At 41.3% G+C, this 26121-nt stretch overlaps 1 protein-coding gene across 1 annotated transcript in view; it reads right to left on the bottom strand.

Annotated features, from left to right (window-relative positions):
* Positions 1 to 867: 867 nt before the first annotated feature.
* MRPS6 (mitochondrial ribosomal protein S6) overlaps positions 868 to 26121 on the bottom strand; it is a 47835-nt gene continuing 22581 nt past the window's right edge. Inside the window, exons 2-3 of the mRNA XM_075494955.1 lie at positions 13282 to 13421; positions 868 to 1504 (exon numbers count right to left, since the gene is read on the bottom strand). Of these exons, the coding sequence (XP_075351070.1) occupies positions 1324 to 1504; positions 13282 to 13421 (321 nt within the window). The 3' untranslated portion in view covers positions 868 to 1323. The remainder of the gene's footprint in view (positions 1505 to 13281; positions 13422 to 26121) is intronic.

Raw genomic sequence — 26121 nt, 5'->3', positions numbered from 1 at the left:
CATTCATGTCTCCTGAATAAAGATGTACAGAAAGAAAATTTCCTCTTTCATTTTTCTAATTCACTTTTTCCTTAAAAAAAGAAGATACACAGAAGAAACACTCATTTCTTTCTCCCCCAAAGTTCTGTATCTAAAAAAAAAAAAAAAAAAAAGAAAAAAGCAGCATCCCCCCCCGAAAATGAGCCAGCTACCTCCCCGAAAGAGAACAGACAAACTCATGAAACAGCAGCCTAGAGAGCAGCTTGTCACAGGTCTCTGGGAATCTGACCTTGGCCTCCAGACTGGCCTTCTCTTTGGCAACGCACAATGCTGGGGTGCCGGAGGAGGCAGCTTCTAGATGAAGCTTATTCAGGTAAAGAACATCCTCTTTGCCTAACAACGTATCTGTCTCAACTTACTTTTTTTCTACAGAAGTTACACGCATACTCCTTAGCTGGGAGAAACGGCCAGTGCATTCCTTCAGTAGCATGGGGATCCTCTGGAAACTACCAAATTTATGTCAGACGGGCAGAAGGTTGTACTACATTAATGTCATCATTCACATGCATTACTGTTTCTCCTTTTTACAAGAGCAAAAGAAAGACAAAATATATGTTGAGACCTTTGTCCTGACATTTTTCTCAGTTTGAAATGTCCACCTGGGTCTAGTTGATAGTAAAACAAAGCATCTTTTATTCTTCTGTTCATATATAAGCATGGTTATTCTCTAACCTGCCACCTGGAAGTTTCTGGCCTTTTCTATAGAGAATAATTTTTTACCTGTACTTTGAACAGAGTTATTACCTTAAAGAAAGAAGTATGACGTGTCTTTTGGCACTGTAAGTTATTTTTTCTTGTACCTTTTCTGCTTTTAAGAAATGAGTCAAGTTTTATTTTTAATCACACTTTTATTACCTTTTTCCAAAAACAAGCAAAAAAACCCCTCCAACAAATCACATCTTATACTGCTATATTTACACTGTAGACTTCTTAATCTCTTATGTAAATATACATATTCTGAAGTAATCTGTCTTTAGAAAAGAATGCTATTTTTAGCATTCTGATGATGGATACATCTTCATTATGAATGTAATGCTCTAACAGAAAAGAAAATCAATTTTCAGAGTTGTCAAATATCAAGATAAGCATACAGATTAAGTCTATTCAAATTACTTGAAACAAAAAGAAACCTCAAATGTTACAATAACTTAAGATAGTGTACTATACCACACACAGAACATGGCCAAACCCGATTATTTTTGATAGACATTAGTTATGACAATTGTTTTCCAAAGCAGGAATAAAAAAGTTTTTTAAAAGTTTCAAACATGCTATTTAGAATAGTCACTTCTTCTTGGCAATTAGTTTATCTTCATAGTTGACTGGGATTATGCCACTGCATTCTTCTGTCTTTGATAGAGGATGCTTTATAAAAGCACGTCTAATTACATCAATATCACGTCCTAAATGATCCATCATGGTCGATACAATCGAAGGTGGGCCCTCTAAGTCTATCAAAAAATACCTGCAATGAGAAACATACACACAATAAAAAAAAAAAAAAAATACCTGTACTGCAACAACTTTAATTCAAATAACTGTTCTGTGGGATTTCTTAAATGAAACTTCCTAATTTTTTCTTACATTTTGGTACCAGAATGGTTTTAAATAAAAGCTCAGTATTATCTTGATTTCAAGTAAGAAAAGTTCAATTGAAGCAGGCTCAGCCTGAACTTTTCTTTGTTGTACAGCACTGCTTACCCAAGGAGATTAAAGAGAGCTTACTCTTCTTGTACCTGTTCCATTCATTTCCACACCTTGATTTGAAGAGTCTTAAAAAAAAAGGTAGGGTGACACATTCATTTCAGTTACAACATGCATTCTCCTTCTTCAAATTCACAGCATTGCTTCTTTGCGGAACAGATGCCAGTGGGAAACATCTCAAGCTTATATACATACAGGCACATTTCTTCCTTTAAAGTTCTGCTTCGGAGCTGAATGGAAATGAAAACAAACCAGCAGAAGAAACCCAAGGAGATGGACTTATCCCAAATTAGGCACATCTCTGATGTGAACACATCTTAAATTTTCGATGTGAGGGTGGAAGCTGAAGCCACGTACAGGCAATGCCCACTTGCGCAGCTGGCACTTGACGAGCATTCTGTCGTGCTGACCTTGGCGGGACTGAAAAGGTCTTACTTCCACACATGCACAGCATGTATAAAATGCACTGCTCCAGGTAAGCACTTCGCATCCACCACACAGCTATCTTTGACATCTATAAAGAAAAAGCCAACCACCTACCTACAGGAAGAAGGACGTTGCTCCCCATTAATATCTTAGGTCACTGAGGTCACTTCTGCAATAAACTCCTTTGCTGAAGAACTGAACCTTCTTCATGACCTCAACTATAATTTTGCAAGAGGCTTTTAAAACTCCAGTACACCCAAGAAAGCAAAGAGGTCTACTGCACTTCATGAGCCCCATTTCAGACAAGAGACACAACGACATATTGCGCATTAACTTAATCTCAGATATGCAAATTCAGATCCCATCTCTTAACATGAGGTGTACCTTAAATTATTAAGCAGTATTATTTCTATTGTTCCTGCAAGTTATAAGCAACCTAGTGCCAGCCATCATACTAATACAAAAAAATGAGTGAGCCACGTCACTGGCCATCCCTCCTCCCTTGAAATGCTGTGAATGAACCAGCATTGTCAATGGAGCTGTAACCAGAACACTTTTTTAATAGCTTTGTCTGCATTTGGCATGGCACTAACTATAGTAGAGTAAAAAGACATCACAACTGTCTCAGAAATCCTACTGAAGAGAACTAACCACTCACCTCATTTCCAAGACTAGCAGTAATTTATAAAGGCTAAATGCACAGCACAACATTTCCCACCTAGCTATTTCATTTTAATCTTTACGCAGCCTCTTATTAAAGCTCCCCTTTCCTCCTAGTCCACTCAAACACACCTCCCCATGAAGCATCAGTATAACCTGAAAGTGATACCCCTTAAATGAAGTCACATTATCCAAGCAGGATCAAGCATCCCAGTTTGATTTAAAAACTGTACCTAACAGAGAGGAATTTGTTCTGCAAGAGGTATGGATTCTCACTAAGTCAACTATAGCATGAACATTGCACTTCGCAGTCCACCTTCATAAAGGTAATCTTGAATGGTAAGTCCCCAAGACCAGAAGCTGAGCTCCAAGTCTGAACGGGAAATACGGGAGGATGGGGTCATGAACAACAGACACACTCATGTTCTTCATGCTGCATGGAGTTCAGTTTCATCCAACTAAATGTGTTACATCAAAAATATTACACACAGAGCAGACCCATCGGGCCAGGAATGACTCAAGCAGCGTGTGCTGGATTACTGCACAGGGGTGGAATCCACCCGTGGAAAACACCGTGAGGAAAATTCTCCTTAGCCAGACATCCTAATCCTGAAAATCTGAATGGCCACAATTCAGCTCTGAAGTCTTTTTCAGAAAAAACAGACTGAAGCACTGAATTCTGATATCTGAGGGGTCTGATGGAAAAAATCTCCCTGCAGCCTGTACTGAAGCAACGAGTCCTCCAGAAGAGATGCCCACCTGGTGCGGGCTGTGGCCGAGTGTCACTGAAGCCAAGGGACCAGTGCCAGGTCACGTCAGCGAAGGTGCTGCTCCTCTGACGGCAGCAAGGCTACTGAGAGCTACGGGAATAACTTGCGTCAAGAAGGATTTGGAGGAACTCTGGTGGGCTCAGTCCTCCTCGCAAACCCTCACAGGCTTCAATGGGGAACAGCATTCGGCTCAATATATTTGGAAAACTGAACTGCCTACCGTTTTCTGGTCTCCAAAATTAAAGACATGCCACCCGGTTAAAAGTTTACGGAGTTAAGCTTGGACAATTTGTTAGAAATACTGCACAGCAACATCTGAAGGATGCATGCCCCTTAAAAAGGGAAAGTCATATTTTCTGTTAAAGCCATTAAAAGCCACGGGTAAATTTAACAGATGACACTTAACTCTTCTCCTTGGGAAGAAGCCTTCCAAATTCTCCCACAGTTGCGACTAACAAAAAGGAGGATGGGGGGAGAAATTCTAGCTGGTGATCCACCACCACTTTCATGCCCCCTTCCCTTAGCAAGAGCATTTGTTCGTATTGCAAACCGTGCTCTTTGCCACGCCATTTTAGTCCCACCATTTCTCGAGAATTTCATTTCATTTCTGCTTGCAAGTCATATGCTGCTTTTCATTGTGTTCCTAAAACGGCAATAGTTTTTTTTCTCCAAAGGCTGCTTTGCAACTTTGTGCTTTCTCTCACATTAGCAAAGGGTGGAAATTTCCACTGACGCACTGTTGATAACTGAAGGAGAAGGGGGGGGGATGGGAGGATGAGCTGTTACAGCATACTTTATGACTCCTCGCAGAATAGGTATTTTATCTGAGAATACAAAACTGCAGTAACTGGGGACAACGCGAGTTTTTAAAAACAGCCACCGCTCTTCAACGTTAACAAGCAACGATTGCCTTCCTGTGCCAAAAAAGAGAGAAGGAAAAGAGGGCCAGCGTAAAAAATATTATTTCTTCATTAAAGAAAGAGAAGAAACTAGCAGCTACAAAAGCAATAACCAAACACAATTAACATGCAATCCCTGAGGAGATCTGGAACCCCTTCCCCCCATATACACACATTTACGTTAGCTGTCACAAGGCTGTGGGGTTTTTTTAACCCACCCTCAATAAGGCATGCAGCAACCTTCATTTCAGGCAGCGATCTATGACCTGATACACAACGCTGTAGCTACTGCTCGTGTAGTAAACAAAACGAAATCCCAACGAGACTTAAAGATAGGGAAAAATATAGGAATGCAGGAGGGAAACCACCTCATTCTTGCAAGCAAAAATGCAAAAGCATTTAGGCTCTCCAGGAGCCAGCCGAGTCATCAGGGGAGAAATGCAGGAAAATTCCACTGATTCACTACGAGACCACAGTTATTTTTGTCATCCTGCTCGACTGTAAATAGAAGGATGATTTAAATACAGGAGAACAGACTGAAACATATTAAAACAATGCATTAACTGAAAAAAAATTTAAAAAATCATACGATCTCAAAGAAGAACATGCCTTTGCATATGGGGGGGAGCAAAAAAAAGCCAGGTTTCATTTATGCTTTTTAACATATTCAAGCCAGAAATTGTTTGAACTTTGAGTCCTAAGGATACTCAAATATTTTGCTTCCAAATGGACAGTCTAGGACTTCAAAGAACACTGAAAAGCACCTGGATCAAAACTCACTTTTAAATCCTCCTAGAATACGACTCTGTCAGCCTGGGGAGCCGTGGGAAAGGCACATGTACAGTGGACTTGGAAGAGGCTGTGCGGTACCATGGTTGTGCCCAAAAAATGTCTGTATGCTTAAATTTCTCCTTTACATAGTGGCAGTAAGTCTTTGTAAGCTTCCCCAGTGGGGAGGTGGAAGATACAAAGGCAAGAAAATGTTCTGACTAACAGGTAGAGGTGAAACATCGAACAGGGAAACAGGAAACCGCCTGGAGGAAAGCAAGCTGCAGCACTCATGTGAGAGCAGCTGGACATTCGTTCTCATTAAGGTAATCCTATATAAATGAAATTGTTTTGCCACCTAAATGATCACTTCATCTTTGGGACCACTGCGTTGCTCTGAAGAGAGGTAGTTTGCTTTTCTTCTCCATTCTGGTGGTAGCTACCCTTCCTCAGCAGGGCAGGCACGCAAGTTCATGCTCAGAAGGTTTATAATTTTGTACCTGGAAGGACTAGTATACATGTTGCTTTTAGCTTTTAAAAAACAGGTATGGAATAGATGGGCGTCCCTTGAAAATCACAAGGACAGCAACTGGGATGTACCAGATCAAAACCAAAAGCTGGTACCTTAGTAACTAGCCTGTGCCACAGCAATGGCACAAATAATCTAGAATGAGCAAGTACTTTGTGGAAAAATACATTTTACCACCCATAGCCTTCAGAAATTTCATTTGCCAAATTCTATACATAGATGCCTGTTATTAAGCTAATTAAATAATGGAAAGACATTTTGCAGCATTGCAGAAAAATAAAAAAATACTGTTACATTGCAAAAGAGAAAGCAGCCTGACATCTTTGGAGTATTTGAAAAGTCATGCTCACTGGGCAGCATTTGAAAAGTTTGCAAAATTGTTACGAGCAGGGCTGAAGTTACACAGAGAGTATTAATTCTGCTTGTGTTACTTCTCTGCCTTCTATATAATTCACAGCTTAAAAACCACCAAAATGGTGACTGATTCCCATCCCACCAAGCCCACTATTTAAAAGCAGCAATCACATTTAATCAATGTGCTTGCAAGAAGGATGCTACAGAATTTAGTGCATCAGAAAATCATACTGGCACCTCAACATCACCAACTACTGCACCGTGCCATTTCTTCTGAAAAGCACCAAAATTGCAAATTGCACTTCCACAGATAAGGCAAGGGGAAAGAAAAAAAAAAAAACCAAACATTTCAGGGCTCTGATACCTGAGGCACACGCACACTTACATGCATGTGTATGTGGACAAAAGCATTTTAAGGAAAAGTAATGGTTCAACTCATCAATGAAGAAAGCCCCATCTAGTGGAAGAAGACAATCAATTTAGCAGAAAATACTACAAATGTGCATAATACTCAAATGTTCAAACTGGTTTTGTTCTCATCCAAGTGCATTACAGACCCAGAACTCCTTTTTGCTGAAATAGATCAAGATGTTCTAAAATCTGACCAGACACAAACAACACAGGTTGTGCATTAGCTATAAATTTAGTTTGGTGGTATTAAGAAAGGAAAGCTTGCAACCTCTTTCATCTGCTTTTGTTTCCTCCTCTTTGGTCTTCAATAGCCATGAAAATCATCAAGAAAGTCTACCTGAGTGAAGCTAAACACATCAGTACATTTATCTGCAGGATTAAGTCCTTTAACTATGTTTGTATATTAGTACAATAGTTTGTATTTTACTAGGGGGTGCAGAGAAGAGAAGGGTTGTTGAAACTTGTAAACACTCCAGAGAACAGTTCTGACAGGTAACTATTATTTTATTCTTACAAATAAAGTAAATAAAATTGTATCCAGACAGCGTGGGTTACTGGAAGACACTTCAGCATCTCTTGTCCACATGGAATACTATTTTGCCACAAGCTGCTTGTTTAAAAACAAGTTGTGTAAGCACAGTTCCTAAGCTCAGATACTTTAAGGCAAGAGGAAAAGTTTTAACATGTAACGTAATTTACATAGATATGTTTCCAAAATATTCAAATCTCTTAAACAACATGATGCTCAATTACTGAATTACTCCTCTTGATAACTATCTATTTCTTGTGCATTGGGCCACCGAGTCACCAAGAAACGCAAGACTCGTGCCCCCTTCCTGAGCACGCACTTTGGCCAAGCAACGTTACGTCACGCGCCGCATAATGAAGGCAAAACACAAGGTGCTCCTGCAGGAGGGCCAACCGCTTCAGACCCTAAACCACCCAGAGGAGGTGGGAGTGATTTGTGGGAAGGCCAGGACAGTCTCCAAGCCTTCCCCGCCGTAGCGGAGGGGAAGCCGGCACTGAAGCTTGGTGCTCCCAGCTCCTGGGGAGTAATCGCAGCACTGCAGGGTCTGGAAGCCAAGCGGAGTTCATCATGCTGCGTCCTTGGGAAAGGACCTCCTTGCCTTGCCATTTTCCCCCATCACACAAACAAGTCCACAGCACAACTTAACACTGCAACCTGGATTTTCTGACTCCTGATCCCATTGGATGCTATCGGTATATACCCTGTGCTCCTCAGCGGACCCTGGCAATCACCAGGGTCCCTGCACACCTCTTGCAGAAAATTCCCCATGCACATGTTAAGATAAGCTCCCAAAATACAACTCAGCAAGAACAAAAGTAAGACCTGAGGAGTTTGCTATTTCAGAGAACAAGTGGGCTGATGAGATAAATGGGAGTGAACAGCAAAACAAAAAGATTAAGAGAGAAGCAAGCAAATAACAAAAGAAAATTGCCATCTTTTCAAAATCAAATTTGAAAGGGGAAAAAACAACAAGGCAATGAAAAACTGGCAAATAGAACATGGAAATTGTCATGAATAATCAGAATTGTGCACAGTTGAGCTGGAGAACTCACAAATAAAGTAAATGAAATAATAAAAATGTGGGGAGAAAGGTCTAAAAACATTACTGTATTACAGGTAGATTTAATAGGGAAAAGTGCACACATACATACAACAAAGCAGAAGGGAAAGGCCACCGTGCTCTACCAATTTACAAAACCGTACTAAATCTGAGCACTGACCAGGCTGATGTATATAATCTTTTCTACAACAAAGATAAAAATAAGAATGGAAGCAACATTTAGGGGGGAAATAAAATCACTAACGACAAATCTCTAGGGGATGGCAAGATATCCAGTATTCAAAACCCAGTTACACCTGGCCACTTTTGTCTCCCTAAAGCCCCTGTCGTAGCTCCTTCCAGGTTAATAGCTTCATGGTCTGCAAAAAGTTTGAGCCATTACCTTCCCACAGGAGTGTCTGAATCTTATTTTTTTAAAGAGCTGTTTTGCAGCCGCCCTTGTACCATCTCCCCTAAAGTAAAAATATCCTACATACCAACCACGTCCCCCAAACCACCTCCTTTATCTGATGCCCTGAAGCATGAAGTGTCACAAGCATATGATTAAGGCATAGCCTGGCAAGGCCAAAGAAAACAGGTATGCCACAAAGTGCAAACCCACAGACTGTGCTACTGAGATCTATCATTTTACAAGCAGTTGCAATATTCTCCAGTTTAGCACTGACCAAATATGCAGCAATGGCTCTGCAATGTCATCACCCAGCCCCAGTCTGGACCCTTTATTTGAAAGCTGCTTTGAGGGATTCAGTGCTTCTGTATCATCTTAAACAGCCAACAAATCCAGAGTTTAACATTCCTTGAATTCAAATACTAGTACACACCTTATTTAAATCAGTTCTCTTTTGTTTGTTCCAGAAATAAGCACCTCCTGACACATGTAATAAAATATTTAAAAAAATGCACCATGTTAAAAGCAATTTAGATACAACTCATTAAAAATTATAAACAAGTAGTGGCTAGTAGAAAAATATTTGGCACAAATCTATTGGCCATTAGGAGATAAAGTTGGGAATCCTTATTTACATTCTTCCACTGTTTTTTCAGAGACACAGTGGCCATGGACAAGTCACTCGGGCTCAATGCCTCAACAAAATTTACATACCTAACCTGCACTGGAACCAATGTGTCCTTGCCACATTTTATTCATCCAGCAGGTGAATAGTATTTGTAACAATTTTGTGAGATGTTACTTGAATCACGCTCTTAAATACTTTAAAAACAAAATATTAATGTTCTACTACGGCAATTAATACCATAAATGTGAATTAGTAGTAATTCAACTTCAGTTTAAAATATCAGTAAACCAGTAATTTAAAAGTTTGATTCTTCAGACATCCACACAGTTCCTGAAACATACTATTTTCATAATTACTTAAATGCAAAAGCTGTCAATATTAGGTCTCTAAAAAAAGGAGGGTGTTCTCTGCCAAAAGAGATGCATTTAAGAGAAAGACCTAAATTTGTTTCAATATACCCTCAATGCACATGCACCACCTGCTCAGTGAATATAATTTCCTGAGAAGAAACAAGTCAATTATATGTATGATCAGAGGTCTTCAAAGCTGCCTGGAAGAATAAAACTGCTCATTCCAGTGACAGCTGTGGGCCACAATCCCCTATGGCAGCCTTTGAAAAATCTCAGCTTTACAGATCAATTGGCAGTAAAATTCTCATCCTCTGTAATGTCTTCTGGATATTCTTAAATTTGTAATGTGCCTGTAATGCAGTATATCCGAGACAGATGATGCCGAAGCACTACAGAACTCAGAGAGGAAAAAGCGCTGTATTAAGGAGACACCTATACTCCCTGTTGACCTATGAATATGTATTTTCCAGTTTAATCCTTTACTGTTCACTAAAGACACTACCAAAACCTGGCTAAGTCAGCAGTAGCTTTGCCGTGCACATCACACTTCTGCGTCCTTTTGCTGTCAATCCCCCAGTTTTATGATACGCGGTATATAAAAACTTGAATTGCAGTTAAAAATGGTATTAACTAAATGAAGAAAACATACAGCAAAACTCTGGCAGAAGGATGACTACTAGGCATGCCACAGAGCACGTCTCAGTTGACCTACGAATAGCTGGTTCTGCCCTACTGACAGCCCTTGATTTGAGGTTAAGAGACACAGCCTGGATAGCACTGGGAGTTTTATAAGGGAGCAAAGCTAGGCTCACTACGCTGGTGAGGAAGATTGCTTTGTTTTGTTTTGTTTTGCAGGCAAACACCGCATGCAGGTGGGGGGATTCCATGCCATTCTGAGTGACAGGAAGACAGTTCGTGCAGCAGTCACTAGGACAAGAGCTGTCTCTAAGAGACGCGCTATTAAGCTGTGACCCATGCTACGACTATTGTATTGCACTAATTTTCATACTATTTGTTGCTACGAGTATCGTGCTCCACTAATTTTCACATAATTCACCAGCCAGGAGGTCCAAGGAAGTAACAGATTCAGCATACATCCTAAGTCTCCAACCATCTACATAGTATTGGAAAATAAACTAGCTGAAGCTCTGCTAAGAATCACAAAACTAAAAAAAAAAAAAAAAAAAATTAAAAAGCAAAACACCCCCAAAATTAAAAGCTTTGAAAGATTCAACACTCTCCCCCCCCCAACACATAGTATCATTTGCACTCTCACAGAAGCCCTTTCAGTTAATTCAGAAAAAGCCCAGACTAAGGAAAAGCTGACACACTCTGTACTGCTTATTACACCACTCTACACCAACTTGCTAAGAAAGGGAACATAGACAGAATGAAAAATTGGCTGTGAAGGAGAAAAGACCTTAGGATTTCTTAGTAAGTACAGGTGTATTTTCAGCTTAGTGAGGTATCTTGAAAAGCCTTTTTTTTCTTTTTAACTTTGTCCTGTTAAAAAAAAAAAAAAAGATTCCTTTTAACAGATGCTGTAAAGTAGAACTGACTGATTTTATAAGGTGGATCAAGAACTGACTTTTCACATCCTATTCCTAGATTATGTTTAATATCCTGAGTAACTTCTCCAGACCATACAAAATAATGGATGGTATACCAGGAATCCACCATACCCGTACACTGAACTGTAATCTCCCCAGAAAAATCTACATTTTATACAATTCTCCCACATTCCCAGGTACTGAAAGTGCCTGCTGCTTCCCCTTGTAATATCTCATGCATCCTGAATTTGAGTTCTCCAATTAAAAGCACACAAACCAACTATTTCCTGTAGTACCCTCTCTCAATCACTTCTTCCTTTCAAGAAGACAAGCAATTTAGGGGAGGGAACTGTCATATTCAAATACAGAGGATCCAAATCCAGGGCAAGCAGAATGACTGCTAAATATTTAGAGACACTTGAACTGGGAGGTGGAGGAAGAACAGTGATGGTGACATTAACCTGATGGCTTCCTGCCCGCGTTTCAAGACATGATTGCAATTATTTGCTACTAAAACCTTGCCTCATTCAGAACACAAAATATGTCTGCTCTGAGGACTCTGCAAAGAAGAGGGTTATGGTCTACAGATCCCCTCGTCCTGCTTATTAAGTAGGTAATCTGCTACAGTAAATGAGTTAAGCTAGTTTATAAGTCTGAAAGATCCCCTGGATAAATGGCTTCTATTCATCTCTGCCACATAGTTCTTGTGATGCTGGTTACTGTCTTCTCCTGTCCTGGTTTCCCTGTTGAAGAACCCAAGACCTGATCTGCAAAAGTACTGCCACCCAAGCCAAGCAGAAACTGTCATCCAAAGTGGTGAAGTGTTAGAGAATGCTAAGTACTCTAGAAAAAAAAAATCTAGAAGCTAAGTGTCTCAACTGCAGCATCCAAAATTAGTGGAACTTAGTCCCTCTGCCTTAGCTCCCCACCTGTACAAGGAGAGTAACACCAGCTCCTTGTTCTGCTGAAGCCCTCGGAAAAGACTTTAATGTTTATAAAATGCTTCTACTCCAACAGAAGGATGAGGTAATTAGTAATTCTGTCTTGAGACAAGGCTTTGATTAGCTCCCGTGTATAGGCAACAAGACTTCATCCTAAAATGCAAAATTGCCAGGATCAAGCCATGTTTTGAAGGACACCATGGAGCAGGAGCACAAGACAGTCACGGCCACAACGCCATTGCTTTCGGTTAAGTAACAGGCACGTGGTGGAGGTTTCCTCCTCTACCCTTTCTGTCAGTCTGCTTTAACTGGCAGCTGTCACCACTCCCACTTCGCAGGAGAATGAAGAGGTCCTCAGAAGAGGGAGTGAAACCGTGAGTCACCCCGGGAAGACGATCCAAGAAGGGCTTCGTAAAGGTGCACCTCCGGAGCCACCTCGCCTTCCCCAGTGCCAAACACCCCTCAAGGAGGACGGCAGGTGTCGGCCAACCATCCGCTTACGCGCGGTTGCATGACAGGGATTAGGAGGAGCAGTGCCGCTAATTGTTATTTTGATTACCGCAGGCAGCCCCAGCGCAGTGCGGGTTGCTTAGCAACATTTCTCAGTCCTTGCGAGAGCCAGCATCCATTTCGGAGGTAGCCTCAAGGAGCAACAGCGCACCGGCGTCAGCGAGCAGGTGGTGCGATCCACAGCCCCTTCCTCCTGCACCGCGGGGGAAGCCCGACATCCGAGATGCCAATTCACAGCTTCACTTACATTTATCGTACTTCCCGTAAACCACGCCGTCACCTTTAACACCCGTAACAACAACTGTATCAGAAACACAAGCGAGTCTTACAGGGTACACGTGGTAATTAACATTTAGTTCAGATGCATTAGAGAAAAAGAATCAATCCTGCCAATTAGCAACCAGCAGATTAAGTACAACTTTTATCAGTAAACAGCCTGACTGGTTTGGAAAATAGTTATGTAAAAATGACATAAGAAAATAAGATTGCGTACGTTGGGGAAAGTAGTTCCGCAGGCCTGGACTCAGGCTACTCGTAACACAACGACTAAACACCAACAAAAAGCCGACACTACACAGAATAAGAAACACAAAACGCTTGAAGCGGAACGCAGGCATGCACGCACTGCCGCACACCACCTTACTGAGATCACAGGCATTACAGGTGTATCCCAAAAAGCACAGGAAGACCAAACAATGAGAGTTACATATGTATGTTTATAAAGGAGCACTTAAAGGATGGTAAGGAAAAACGCATCATGCATACCCTCCTCTTCTGTGGCGCTCCTTGTGCTTGGAGATTTTATAAGGTAGAGACCTTTCTCCCAGGTTTTCTAGGTTCCTCACAATGGCTCCTTTCTCCATAAGAGTCTCGACAGTGCGCTTCAGCACAGCTGCAGTCTCAGGCTTTATAAGGAAAAAAAAAAAAGAGAAAGCGGGAAATGTACACAAATCTGGTTACTCTTATTACGCAATTAGAAGGGACACCTGTACTCGCACAGCTCAGCACTGGACAAGATCGTTCCGTAACCCAGGAGGGCAAAGTGGAAGCAGAAGCAGACCTCTTAAGGAAGAAAATTTTTAAGAACAGCCAGTTCCTCTGTGAATTACAGCAACAGAAGAGTTTCCACTGATTTCAAAGTCAGGCCCCAACAGCAACATGAAAAAGGAATCAGTTAATGGATTTAACTCACCTGGTATCACTTTGGCTGACCCTTACACAGGTGTAAGTAAATATACCTGGCAAAGAGCAATTATGAATCGGCAACAGTTTTAAGGTCCCTGGACCATCAATGCTCATTAGTATTGTTCGCCACAGTATTTAAAGTGAACAGTGTGGGGGTAACACTAATCCATGGCTCGCTACAGAGACAACAAATTAGTACCACATTCATTTTATACGGTCATTTCAACTGCGTGTGCGTAACAGATCTTTGGACCCTTGGCTACATCACTGCACATCTCATTACTTTTGCACAGCCGACGTCCAAGCCTTTTTAAGAGTTAAGGAACTGACGTGCAGTAACTAGTCTAACATGCAGAGATTTCACTCCTTAGAAAAACAAGTTTGAGGGACAGGCAGCCAAAAAACAGTAGGTAAAACAGATGCAACGTTTTCTTGCTCACTGCATATCAGAGCTCTTCAGAGTGCTGAATCATTTCAGTAATGACACTCAACAATATCTATGAAAATGTTAATAAAGTACAAATTAAAATGTTTTGAAAACAACGGCAAACTTACACACTCTCAGCAACAAGAAGTATTTTAAGAAACAGATCTCCTACAGAGAAAGGAAACTAAATGGATGTCCAGCTGAACACCAACCAAACTGTATAGCTTTCTTCTGCGTTCCTTGCAACATTTCACATGAAGATATATTCCCAAGTCTACCTGTCCAGTGAGATGGCAACAGCTGTAAATGGAAAAGTAATGAAAGAGCTGCTTTTCAGCTTTGTTCAGATTCTACTTTGTTAAATCAGACCACCATAATAATTTCACTGTCTCTTCTCAGCCAGAATAAGACTTGTGTAAGCCTTCAATCACCTTATTTATAAGATGACTGAAAGTTAGTTTCCTAAGTCTAAGGTAGAGATGTACACCTTGACTAAGAAAAAGGATTGTTTAATGTCCAGATCCTTTAATGGAAATTGGTGGAAAAAGGTGGTACCAGAATCTCACAACATGCCCATGCTCCAGCGTGTGAAATTTCTCTTTCATTTTCCTGAGGATACAAGGTGATACGAAAGAGCCTCCAAATGCAGAGAAGAGACGTTCAACGTATGACATTTTGCAATGTTGACTGCTCTTTGAAAGACCTGAAGTACAGATGGCCTGAAACATTTCTTGCTTCCATGGGCTATCTGCCCTGTGGCAGCCAAGAGTCAATCACGGGATCACACCTACTGCTCCTCACCATCAATCAGAAATTTTATCCCCCTCTCTCCAGCTGCATAAACTGTTCGGGAAATTTATTTTCAACGCAAAGAGGCTAAACAGTTATAAGGTCAGCAAAAACGCCTGGACTTTTTTTCAACATATGTTTAGATTGTGTTGTAAAATAATTGCGGGGACCAGGTACGTATGTTCACACGTGAAGAAATGTTGCTACCTTGCCAAAACTCTTCAATGCATTAAAACTATTGTTTCTCACAACAGACAAATACTAAAGGTATCTCATGTCACAGTATGAAAAGTTAGGATGAAGGGATTAAGGGATCTTATGGATTATACTATATTCATTTAAATAATATTTTAGCTCAAAACGCTATTTTTCAGTTGACTTAGGATGGCTGCCTCCATTATCACTCATTAGATTTTCAAGTCAGCACCTTTCATGCTTAGGACCTCCTTCCCCAAAACATTTGCAGAACTAATTGGGTCTCCTTACAACTCTTTTTGGCCTTTTGCCACAAAGCAAGACACTCCCACAAATGTTACAAGAATCTGAATTTCTGAGATTTCCAGAACTTGTTTGAGCTCACCTAGAACAAAACCAGCGTGTGAAAAACTTACGAAGGAGAGACTTACAGACAGACAGGCAGACCACAACTATACAGCCCTTTGCTAGAAAAATAGCATAAAACTAATTCTGTAAAATCATGTAGGCACTCACATGTCGATGCTACAGCTGATGATGCTGACCATGTTAATGCTTTCATTCCCCCCTTTAAATCTATCTCTTGTCTCTCAAATACTTCTGCATACTAGATTCAAATATCCCATCAACACAAAGATTTTCTTCCAAGACTGGATTCTTTATATGCTCATATTTTGCATTACTTTTCTTTCTCTAATATGCCTGACAACTACCACCAAGCAGTCACATGCAGTCCTCTCTCTCTCCACAAACCCACGGAGAAGGACAAGCAAATACTACCAGAGAAGAACTGGGAAGCAGCAGCTATGGCACGTTACTCCCTCAGTACTTTGAGCAGTACTCAAGGAGCGGGAAGGGTGACTATGAAATCTGTTGGCTGAGCTGACAGGACTGAAGGTGAGGAACAGAATCAAGAAAAGCCAAGTAAGGGATCAGGCAGTGTCTTCACAATAATGCCAGCAACTAGGAGAGAGCATAGAACAAAATCTCTTATTCTGCATCACACCCACGTGTTGTTTTGCCATAGTGAAAAGTGTTCTTTCAAACTTCTGCTATTGGAGAAACATCAGTAACAGCCAGAGAAAGGTAGCAGCTCCGCTTTATTTGACCCTGTCCTCCACGCTCCACACATGCCAAAACACAGGGGGAGAGAGGGGAGCAGAGGCTCTTTTCTTAAGACTTTCCCCATGAAGAATTTCTACCCAAGCTCCTTATGGCTGTTTTAGCTTGACTTACATGGCACAAAGGCAAGAGAAGCTGGCCCAAACTCTAGACAGTTTTTATGCCACTTCCATCAATGCAGGATGTCAGCACTCAAACCCACCTAAATCAGGAGACATGCTGGTGAGACACCCTCATTTGTTGTGAAGCAGCAGCTTCACACAGACGAGCCAAAAACTAGGGTAACAGAGCTGCTAGTGATATCCATAGTTTAATGCTGTAAGAACCATACCAGAAATCTGGCTTCAAGAAAGAAGAGAAAAACAACAACTGGGTTTGTGAAGCAGGCACCAAGGTACACATTACTATCTAGAAGGTTTTGCCTTTTAAACAAGAATCTGGCACCGACCATTAGGATTTTACTTACCCTCATTAGTAAGGGAAATGAGCAAGTTTAGGAGAGAAAGGGCAGCTAACCTAACAGCTTTAATATTTTGCACACTGCAGCGCACCTGTAGTGCTTCCAACCCCAGGCTTGAAAACACACTCTTGGAAAGCAATAGGATCTGCCATTCAAGCCTTCTCCCACTGTGCCTGCTGCACATGGCTAGGTTGCAGAAGCCTCCACGGTGCTCAGACAATTATCGCAGGAGAAATCTGTCAGGTCAATGACTTAAAATACTGTTAAGTTTACTGTTGCTACTTGTCTCCCACTTGCATAAGAAATGCTGATCCATAAACAGAGCCCTGTTCAAAAGAGATCTTAATTGATTGCGACCTTTAGACAAGCAGCTGTATGTCCAGCGGTGGAGTTGTCCGACGTACCCTTCTTAACAACCATGCACATTAAAGTTAACGTTATTGGGTAAGCTTACTCCTCTACATCCCTCATACCCTCAAATGACACACAAACTTTTTGTCTCTTCCATACATGCCAACAGATCAGCACATTCCCTGAGTGGCTGCATGTCCAACACAATGTGCAGTTTCTAAACACAATGAAGCCTAAGATCAAGTCCCATGTATTTAAAAACAAAACAAAACAAAAAGAACAAGAAAAGAAAGCCACAGATTTCTACATTAAGGACTGTAAAATATTACGCGTTTTTGCAACCTCCCCACTTGTGGACATACTTTGAAAACATAAACTAATTGTTGGTTTTGAAAGCTTGTCACTGTAATCCCTCTCATTTTTCCTCTCCAAAAAAGATCATGGTTTATCATAGCTTGCCTAAAGCCATCAACCAAACTATATATAGGCTAGCCTTTGCTAACCATAATATCCACAGACACAGGTTCCTTGGTTTGCCTCGGAGCCAGACCAGTTGAGGACATAGGAAATGGTATTGCCTGGCTCCCAACCCAGGAGCCACAACATTTTTTCCTGAACAGCCAGCACTAATTCCAGTACCACAGATGTGGGGAAGCAAAGATGGGGGAGAGAAAAGGAGAAAATGGAAGCCCGTGCCAGGATAACCATGCCGGAGAGCAGGAAGCATTAGCAAGAGCGTGTAAGCCCTGGTATGTAATTCTAGCTCTGGTTCCCCCTCCTGCGTGCATAGTCAAGCCAGAGCCCTTTCAACTGGCTTCACCCTTAGTGAACTTGGTGAACTTGGTGAACTTGGTTCACTACCATTCGGCCACGAGTAGTTACCTTGTTCTCAGAAAGGTACAGCCCTACGGACCCGACCAAGCCGTGGAAGGAAGACGAGGGAGGTCACTGCAGACTGTCCAAGGGCTTTTCCTCGGAAAACTGCCCCTGCAAGAAGTAACTGAAGGACTGTTGTCTACAGATCAAAATTCTCCACTCCTCTACCCCCCCATTTTTTAAACTTATAGCTGCCCAGAAGAAACATGTTAACTAGCATGTCAACCCTGTATCTGCCAGGCAAAACAATCACAACAGAGGTACATTACAAACCATACTTTCTGTGTACCGTTGGCTTTCTCCACGGATGAGGATCGCTGTAGCCACATTTACCAGGCGGCTGCACCGCCAGGGAGACCCCGCGCAGCTGCTGCCGATGCCGCAGGAACCACACGCATCGAGACCACCAGGCACCTTTCCACAAAGAGTCCAGTTCAGTTTATTTAAAACTCCACTGTTCCCATTAAGTTATACATAGCCCCAGCTGCCACGCAAACCACAGCTGAACGCCATGCCCTAAGCACTTCCTCCATACCTCTGTCTTCTCCCCTTCTCCTCGCCAGTCTTTCAGCTTACCATAATCATCACCGAAGCGAGCAGAAAGCTGTTTAACGCACAGCCTTCTTCAGCACCTCACCAGACTGCGCAAATGGAAATGGACGGGGGTGCACCATCAATTACCACCCAGGATCAAAGCCACGAATGCACGGTAGCAACCAGCAAGTACTGCAACACAGCACCAACCACCTCTTTTTGAGGGAAAGTTATATAGCACCAGTGTGAGTAAAAACTATAGCATGTTTTTTACCAGTCATACAGAATTCACACGGCAACCAGCAAGTGTATTAAAAATAGGCGAACAGAAAAAAAAATGGGGAATACTCTGACAGTAAAGTCTCTTCTGTTCTATCAGAGGCCAAACAGACATGAGCTCATCAGCCATGAGGCTGCAAAGAACAGCATGGAGACAGACCAGAAACGTGGCAAGGGCTTGAAATAAAGCTTTTGTAATGCTGATGTCTCCCAAAAACCAAGGAGCCACCCGCCCAATCCTAAAGGGAAGGACAACGCTGTGGCTGCAACTAGAAGCCATGGGAAAGGACTCCGCGCCACTGCTCAATTTTCCATCTCGTTAGCTGGCCAGAGGGAGCTCAAGAGAGGACAAAAAGACAAAGGGATAAAAAAACAGAACTGGCTAAAAAAGAAGCCTTCTGAAGCCACCAAAGCTCCTCCAAAAAGAGTCTTTAGAGAGACAAAAGGAAGCAGACACCAAATACTTAGTTTTAGGGCTAGGACTGTGCTCAAGTTCTTATGCTTCCACTTAGTTCAACAAGAAGCATTTAAAGTCAGTGGGCACATCTCCTTAAATTATAAACAGAAAGAAATCCATCATAATTTGCTTGATTATCCCTTCAGTGTAGTAACAGTAGGATAAAATTATGTCTCTCTCTGGTTGTTAAACAGTTACAAAAGGTTGTTCTGAGATTATTTACCGAGGTGGAAATCAAAGAATGCAAAATCTATGTTTAGAAGAAAGCTGCAATTCAAACGCGGCAAAACCAGGGGGAAAAAAAACAACTCCTTACTGTCATTTACTACATAATAAAACACTAGAAACTTATTAGTGAAAATGATAAAAAAACCACACATACATTTGTGAACTAGCCAAGATCAACACTGGCATAAGAAAGAAGAGCTTTGCAACGAGAAACAAGGGGAAGCTGGAAAGAGTCATTTAATTGTCACACCCTGTTTTAGTACACAAGAAGACACAGCAAACAGATGAAAAAGTAATCAGCAGATTAAGAATGGACAGCAAAGAAAAAAATAGTGCTAACATTAGTAAAAACCATAGCCAGGCATACACACAGCTAGCGGCAGGGTTGTTCTTTATCTGCCTAGGGAACAAACTTGAACTCCGGGTGCAAGATGCAAAGCCGCAATTACTATAAAAGCATAAACAACACAGAACAGCAGTCCTAAGTAGGGTACAACCACTGAAGGATATGTACTATTCAGAAGAGATCAAAATAAAGATAAATGCAGTAGATCAAGCAAACAGCAGATGTGGAAGCTGTGCTGCACCCCTGCTAAAAACGGCCTGCATGTAACCAATGAGCACAATCAGGATGTCCGGAAAGTGAGCAATAAAAGTGTGCGGACTCTGGACACCTGCCTGGAAGTTCAGACCCTGGCAGGGGTGAGGAGGGATCAGTCTAGGGAAAAATCGACATAGGGCAGCACTAGGTAGGGGCAGAGGTTTCTGTAACTACGACAGTACAATTTTCCCGATATAGAATAAGGAACAAACGGGAGAAACCCAGGTGCTCCTGAATGTGATAACCATTTCGTACTTCCATCAAACACTGATTGAACAAAAAGGCGTGATACTATTCTAGAAACGGATTTGGCAAATAGCGAGAAAGTTAGAGCAGGCAAGTCACCAAAAATAAGTTTGGGGGAGTGATCAAAATTGACTCAGTCTGAATTAAAAATAACACCCCATCCTCAAAACAGATTTTTAATTAGCATTTTAACGGTGTATAAGCCAAGGAACTAGCAACTTCACCTGATGCGAACATGAAGCCTGGGGACTTGGATGCAGAGGAAGCAGCAACTTTTAAAGTCAAAGTGATGCTAGTATCTCTTTTGTTCCAAAATTCACCTTTCTTCTTCAAAGAATCTAAATTCCACAATATATCTTTCTTTTTTTAACTCAACATTTAAGATCAAAGGAAATTATTAAAGAAACTGAACTAAAACCCAAGCAATACAAGTACCCTATAAATACCAAGTCACAGTTAAATTAACACATCAGTCTCAACACTGAACTTACCTGAATTTAATTAATTTTAGAGAGTTGATACTCTTGATAATTTCTAAAAAGAACTCTAGAAGGTGTCTTGTAAGTCTGAAGTAAACAGCAACCAAATCTTCCATGATTCAGGGCCATTTCAAGGGTTTATTACTAGAAACAGTTAACGTCACAATTGGCCACAACTACAGAATCAATTAAACACCTTCCTTAAAACTCCATTTAGAAACTTACCCTCTTCTTCTCAACCACAATAAATTATAATATGGACTTCAATGTAACACTCCTGGTCAGCTAAAGTCTACTTATCAGAAACTTGCTAAGACCAAGCTTACCAGAAACTACAAGTAAGTTTTGTTCCTCTCATGACTTTTAGATGTGAATACGTTTTATCAAGTTTATTTTATATATTCCTTAAGCTTAAATAATCAAGAGTGGAAAGGGGGAAAAAAAACCCCACACACACCATAAAAAACCATGGAGGGAGTTATTTCCAAACACCTTTTCTCCCTGGCCTTTGAAATGCATGCACACACACACGTACATACAATTCCTGTTGTTTCCACAGTTGTTGGGTTTAAGATGAAAAGCAGAAAACATTCCAATGAAGAGAACAAAAAGATAATAGTAGGAGCAGGAAAAAGGACAAGGTGAGAGGAAAAGAAATCTTCTTCAATCTTGTGATACAGAAGCTGGAACCACAGTCAAGAAGCCAGTGCTTCCTTCACCATCTCCATACTTCTCACTGGTAAACCTCTTCCTGAGCACATTGCAAGGGGGTACATGGTTGCAGTTTGCCAATTCACATCATCAATTCCTCTCCCCAAAGCAATGAGCTGCCAGTTTTAAGATACCCTGGAACTTTTTCTGACTTCTCAAACTTTCCCTTTGATTCCTCAAGCGTTTGGACTGCAATTGCCCAACCTCACGGACCCACCTTCAGAAGACCCTGAGATAAGCAAAATGTAAAGCCAGACTTAACTGCGCAGCCTAGTCTAATCAAGATTTGCATCAAGTCATCCTTAGACAAGTTTAAAAAAGAAATCCTGTGCACGACTATTTTTAGATGTATTCAGGATTTTAACCACCACAGAGAGCAGAAGTTTTGCTCTTTCTTCCTCCCCATCTTCCAAGGTTACAGCTGACTGTTACAGTTTACTGCTTTCTTGAGAAAGCCGGTTATGCCCCCCCTCCGGGTAAGAGGTCTTGTGGTGCAATTTTACCTGGTAAGATGTTTAATATGACATAACTCCTATGAAAACCGGCTGAGGATGAAAAATAACGCATACAACCCAGCACCAGAATTAAGTTGGAACTTAAGTTTGGAAGCTTACTTCTCAAGAATGTCACCTATACTATCAAATTTCTCAAGACAAGACTAATTTTAAGTAAGAATCTTAATTCTGGATAAGATCTCTATTCTCAAATAAGCTCTTTCTTTCAATCTCTGCCCTCTAACTCACCCTTCTTTCCATCTCCGTACACTGCGTGTATGGCTCCCGTAGTATTTTCTCTCATCAACTTATTTTAAGCTTTTCTATTCACCCACATATTTAACACCAGCTTGGAAGACTTACAGATGCTGACAGAAAGGGTCCAAAAGCGATGGCTGCTATTCCAAGGTAAGCTGAAGCCCATCATCCTCTTGCCCCAGGTGTTCGACAGGAAGAGGCTGCCTTGAACGCAGAGCTAATTGCTCCTTCAGCTGCCTGGCACCTCCACTCACCAGCTTCTGTGCAAGTTCGGGAGGGGACACGGATCAAACCACCGTGATGCTGCTGCTGTTACCATTTGCTTCCTTGGATGCTCCAGGGACAAAGTCAGTGGTATTAAGAAGGAGAAGGGTTTCGGTGTTGGAAACAGTACACATGACCAGAGTTCACAACCCAAGCCACCTCCCTGCCATGCGATACTGAGCCTGCTACTTTTCCCCACAGGCAATAGCTCACTCATGGCACACCACAGGCAGCTCTGAACCTGCAGAGGTTCTTCCAGTGGAATTGCTCTGGGCACATTCACCATTTTTCAAATCAGCTTTCACACGACTGTAATTGGGGGAAATCTGCGCAGCAGCAAAGGAAACGGGCACTGCATGACTTCCAGAAGACAAACACTAGTTTGGTTGAGAGTCGCAGTTGCGAAGGCCAAATACAGTTAATTTTTACTTATTCTGGGTTGGAGGCATCCAGCCTCAGAGTGCCAGCAACAGCCCAGTCTTGGGAAAAATATCTGCATCCATCCAAAGCATCCATTGTGGCAGTCGGGTGTCAGGACGTATTCCAACCAAGTCCCCAACACTCCAGACCTAGGGTGTACCACTAGCACCATCCAGACTAGTCTAAGCCACTGAAGAGCTCCCTTCTATGAGAGAAACCTTTTAAGGACTAGAGATCTGGTTCCTAACACATAGCTCTCATACCCATCACACACATCCTTGCTGCCGTAGAAGAACAAAGAAAAGTCAGGACTAAGAAAAAAAACTGAACATGGTTAGTAAAAAACTCTCTGAAGAGTGAGGACCACAGCCATATTTTTTAAGTCCTCACTTTTGTGGAACAGAACATATCTTTGGCTCTGAACCAGAATTGCGTTTAAGGTGGAAGTTTTGACCAACTGGTGTGCACAAGTGAAGGTGAACCTTGGCAATTTCTTGCTCAAATTCTCCTGTACTCTACAGCATATATACTGGAATAATCACAGCTAACTTACAAAACTAGTTTCATGGTTCAGATAAACATTAAAAACAGTTGCTGACAAATTTAAGGGTTATCAGCATCACAACCATGAAGTCAAATTGTCACCTTATTCCTATCAGGCTATGAACAACCAAAAAAAAAAAAAAAAAACCCACTGAAAAAGAAAAATCACTAAGTACAACCTGCTTAAACATGCTTGCTAGACAGGCAGGAAGAAATCACAGAGCTGAAACCTCCTGGCTGGTTCACTTTCCTGGCATGAGAACAAGCACAGGGCAAACTGGGACAGCCACATCCAAGGAGAGTTCACTTCAGAGCCAACAGGCAAAGAGTACTCATTACCACCATCTCCTTGGGTTTTTCCAGTGAACCCTCAAAATAAATGCTGCTGCAGCATTTATTGAACCGGCCCACAGCTTGCCTGGGCCAGGACTCCACACACAAAGAAGCATTAAAGTCTCAGACATCAGTAAATTGGGGATTGACAGAGTCTTTGCTAACCAATACAAATGGAACCAGCTGGTGACAAAGAGGCTTCTTGAGCCTCTTTTAAAAAAAACAATGAAATGGAAAGCTGCTCACTAAACAGAGAATCACCTAATAAACTAATTCAATAACCAATTCATTAACAGCTAACTAATAAAAACACAGGACTCCCACTCCCTCCTGGAAATCACAAATCCAAACCAAATCTGCAGGCTGGAAGCTCTGCTTATTTGTCATCCCAAATCCAAAGCTTCTTCTCCAAGTAGGTTTTGTACCCATTCCTTCAACCAAGAAACAGTTTCCACTTTTCTTTTAAAACACAGCAGCAAAAGAAGAGAATAATTCTGATGAATTATTAGAATAATTCTGATGAATACAGCATTCCCCCTGCAGCTGAAAATCAGGCTTTAGTGTTCTTCTCACAATTTTTGCCAACATCCCATCTCTAAAAGGACATCTTCATCCCCAGTGCACAGGTGATTAACCACCAGGCCTGCCCCCTTCCTCACTGAACTGTCACCACTGGTGACGAGAAGTCATGATTCACACGACACTTTCCATGGCTATTAATTCAAATACGTCCTTATGAGGAGGGATGAGGGGGAGAAGGAAGTGGAAGACTCACGTTTGGTCTCTGCTTCCAGAACTGTGTTGGTGTTTTAATCTTTTTCAAATAAAAATCATGAGAAGGTATCCTTCCCTCCCCAGCGGCAACTATCTAAGCACTGACGACCACAAGCTGTAACTGCTTCCTACAAGGGAGAAGACAGCATCACACAGATCATTCTCGGAGCGTGACTGCTGGCACAGGCTCCTTGGAGGACATGGGCACCAGGACTGATTTCTAGATTGCAGTCAGAAATAAACACAAGACAGACACAGAGGCATCCACACTGGGGCAGTCCCAGAGGGATACCGAAGCACAACTGGAGGTATTTAAGGACACTCCAGAATCAAGTAAGAAGGTGCCTGTCCCACTCAAGCAGCAGCTGAACAGGGCATTTGAAGAAAAAAGAAAAAACAAGAAAAAAAAAAAAGCCACACACAAACCCTGAAATTTTGCACAATATCCAACAAGGCTGCTCTGCTAAATGAGGGTTCACCCATATTTTGCTTTGCACACAAGCTGCTCCTCTGCAGGGTGCTTCAGGGGGCTAGCCTTGCCCTGCCAGCATCCTGAGCTTCAGGTCATGGAAAGATCAGCCCAGCCCAGCCCCAGCCCCACCTCCCCACAACACGAATCAGCGTTAAGTTTTGCAGCCAAACTCTGCAACCAAGTTTTGGATCCTTAAGTTCTTCTTGCAGTTTTAAAGAATCTAGTTTGGTTTGGGATTTTTTTTTTTTTTTTTTTTTTTTTTACTTCTCTAACTAAATGCCCATGCCCTGCTTCAAGAGGTCTGCCTTTTAATAATGGGGGCAAGACGATAAGTATGTTTACATATATAGGGATGCAACGCTTACTACAAGAATATGACATAATTATGGACAAGTTCTCCAAAATAGCTTCACAAATATCTATTCTGTTTTGGGGTTTTTTTCCTCTATTTTTATTGAAACTTTGTACAGAAGTTTTAAACATTTCCATACAATACTTTTAGACAGGACAAAATGCCATGGTAAAGGAATGTAAACTGCAAGAAACACAGCCTGAAGTATCCAAATACTCTCTAATAAGAGTTTTAGTTTGAAGACTAATGCAGTAGGCAAAATAATATGCATACAGTATACAAAGAACAGTATACACAGGGCCAGCAATGCTAACTATGAAAATTTTGCATCAGATTTACTTCAAAGATTTATAGCAATATAATAATTCTATACACTAGACCAAAATTAATTTATCATACATCGTTTCTATGACAAAAAGCTTGTCATTATGGACAGTAGCAACTTACAATATAATTAAGCTGTATTAATCTCATTAACACTTCTAAATCTATATTCCTACTACAATTATTTTTTTCAGTATATCGTCTTTTAAGATCTTAACAGACCTTTAAATAACACTTTACCAAAAGAGACCTGGATCCATTATAGTGATCTTATCTACATGCCCATTTGGCTTTTTCAAAAAAAACAAGGGACAAGGAAAAAGGCAGGTTTCAAATGCTATATGATATAATTTGGTTTTGGTCTGAAATGTATTTTAGTTGAATAGTTAAAAAAAAAAAAAACCAAAAAGGCAGTTCATTAACTGGTATTT

This window comes from Mycteria americana, chromosome 1, assembly GCF_035582795.1.
Source record: "Mycteria americana isolate JAX WOST 10 ecotype Jacksonville Zoo and Gardens chromosome 1, USCA_MyAme_1.0, whole genome shotgun sequence".
NCBI classification, from domain to species: domain Eukaryota; kingdom Metazoa; phylum Chordata; class Aves; order Ciconiiformes; family Ciconiidae; genus Mycteria; species Mycteria americana.
This window is presented reverse-complemented; position numbering and strand designations above follow the sequence as displayed.